Source organism: Gregarina niphandrodes (genome assembly GCF_000223845.1).
Source record: "Gregarina niphandrodes unplaced genomic scaffold scaffold00030, whole genome shotgun sequence".
Taxonomy (NCBI): domain Eukaryota; phylum Apicomplexa; class Conoidasida; order Eugregarinorida; family Gregarinidae; genus Gregarina; species Gregarina niphandrodes.
Genome location: NW_011645799.1, coordinates 1 through 1,394, shown reverse-complemented (window position 1 = coordinate 1,394; position 1,394 = coordinate 1). Strand labels below are relative to the sequence as shown.

Sequence of the window (1,394 nt, the reverse complement as noted above, 5' to 3'; positions counted from 1 at the left end):
TAAGTTCCCAACCACAGCATGTGTACACCAACCAACCTCCTAGTATAACGCAGCCTCCTAGTATAACGCAGTACTTCCTCTTGTCGTGACACAATTCGGTACCCACCAAAATTCTAGGACAAAGAACNCCCCGGGGACCTTCTATCCTTCAGCAATAGACCCAATGGATGTCCGTAAATACGACAGGGAGTACAAACCGAGCCAGTTTAGCAAAGGGTTCCGACCTGAGTTATCTGGGTGGTCGAACCCAACGAGACGGTCCCGCCCACTGAACCCCCCTCACGAGTCCCGCTTGTTGCGTCCTGTTGGGTGCTGGGGGCCGGCCTGCTAACGCTGAGCTCGTCGTCTGAGTCGCGGAATAGGGGTATCGCGTCAGGTGTGTGTGTCGCCATGCTACCCTCTGTCTCCCCTATATCAAAAACCCCGTTGCCGGCCCGTCATTGAGCTGTTACGTCTCGACGCACCAACCCCCCTCCTAGCTCAATACGGGACCGCTGAAATCCCGAGGAAGTGCTCCAGACCTTCGCGGGTCTCTGGGTCAATGTAGATCCTGGGGCGCTTGTACGTACTCTTTTCCTCTACCGGCTCCTCCGGCTCGTCGCCCACCTTCTCTAAGTACTCCCTCGTCAACGTTTCTAGCTCGGGATCCTCGCTTTTCTTAAACTTTCGGACTTTTTCCTTGTGTACCTTGAACGTTGAGCCTGGCTGTCCGTATCGCTCTACCTCTACCTGTGTCCGCTCGACCCCCACGATCTTCATCGGGAGCGACCAACGTGGCGCGAACCATCTGGGCGTCTCTGGGCCATTGAGCGACGAGGCCGCGGAGCCTGGGTCATTGAGAACTACCACTAGGTCTCCTTGTTTGAGGTCGTTTGGACTATCTTTTTCCAGGGGGCGCTCCCTGAGCATTACCTCCGTCATTCGCTCTCGGAGCCGCATGTTGTGATTCTCTCTGCGCTCCTCCTCCGTCATTGACGGCGTCATCTCTTGCAGGGCGTCGAGCACTGGGGGTTTACCGAACAACGCCTCGTACGGTGAGGTACCTATCGCTGAGTGCGGCGTGATGTTGTGGAGGCGGGTGGCTGAGTCCAGCATCTTGCCTACATCTCTCTGCCCTTCTTGCCACATTGCGCGCAGCACATTCTTCAGCTCGACGTGCGAGGCCTCATTGATGCCGTTCCCCTGGGGACGGTACGGGGCGGTTACTAGATGTCGGCAACCTAGATGTTTGGTCACGGTTGTGTGGAACGCGCCCTTGAAGCTGGAGCCGCCGTCGGTGAGCACCGCTCTCGGCGTTCCAAACGCCACTACCCAGTAGTGGTAGAATGTGCGGAGGGTCTGAGCTGCCTCGAGGCTCGGGACTGCCCTCGCTAGCATGTACCGTGTTGCGTGAT

The 1,394-nt window shown here is 57.4% G+C and overlaps 1 protein-coding gene across 1 annotated transcript; it reads right to left on the bottom strand.

Moving 5' to 3' along the window:
• Positions 1 to 480: 480 nt before the first annotated feature.
• GNI_123220 (integrase core domain protein) lies at positions 481 to 1,377 on the bottom strand (the record flags this gene model as incomplete). Its single annotated transcript, XM_011133603.1, has 1 exon — positions 481 to 1,377. One exon carries the CDS (start codon positions 1,375 to 1,377, stop codon positions 481 to 483), a length of 897 nt encoding a protein of 298 aa, XP_011131905.1.
• Between the last annotated feature and the right edge of the window lie 17 nt (positions 1,378 to 1,394).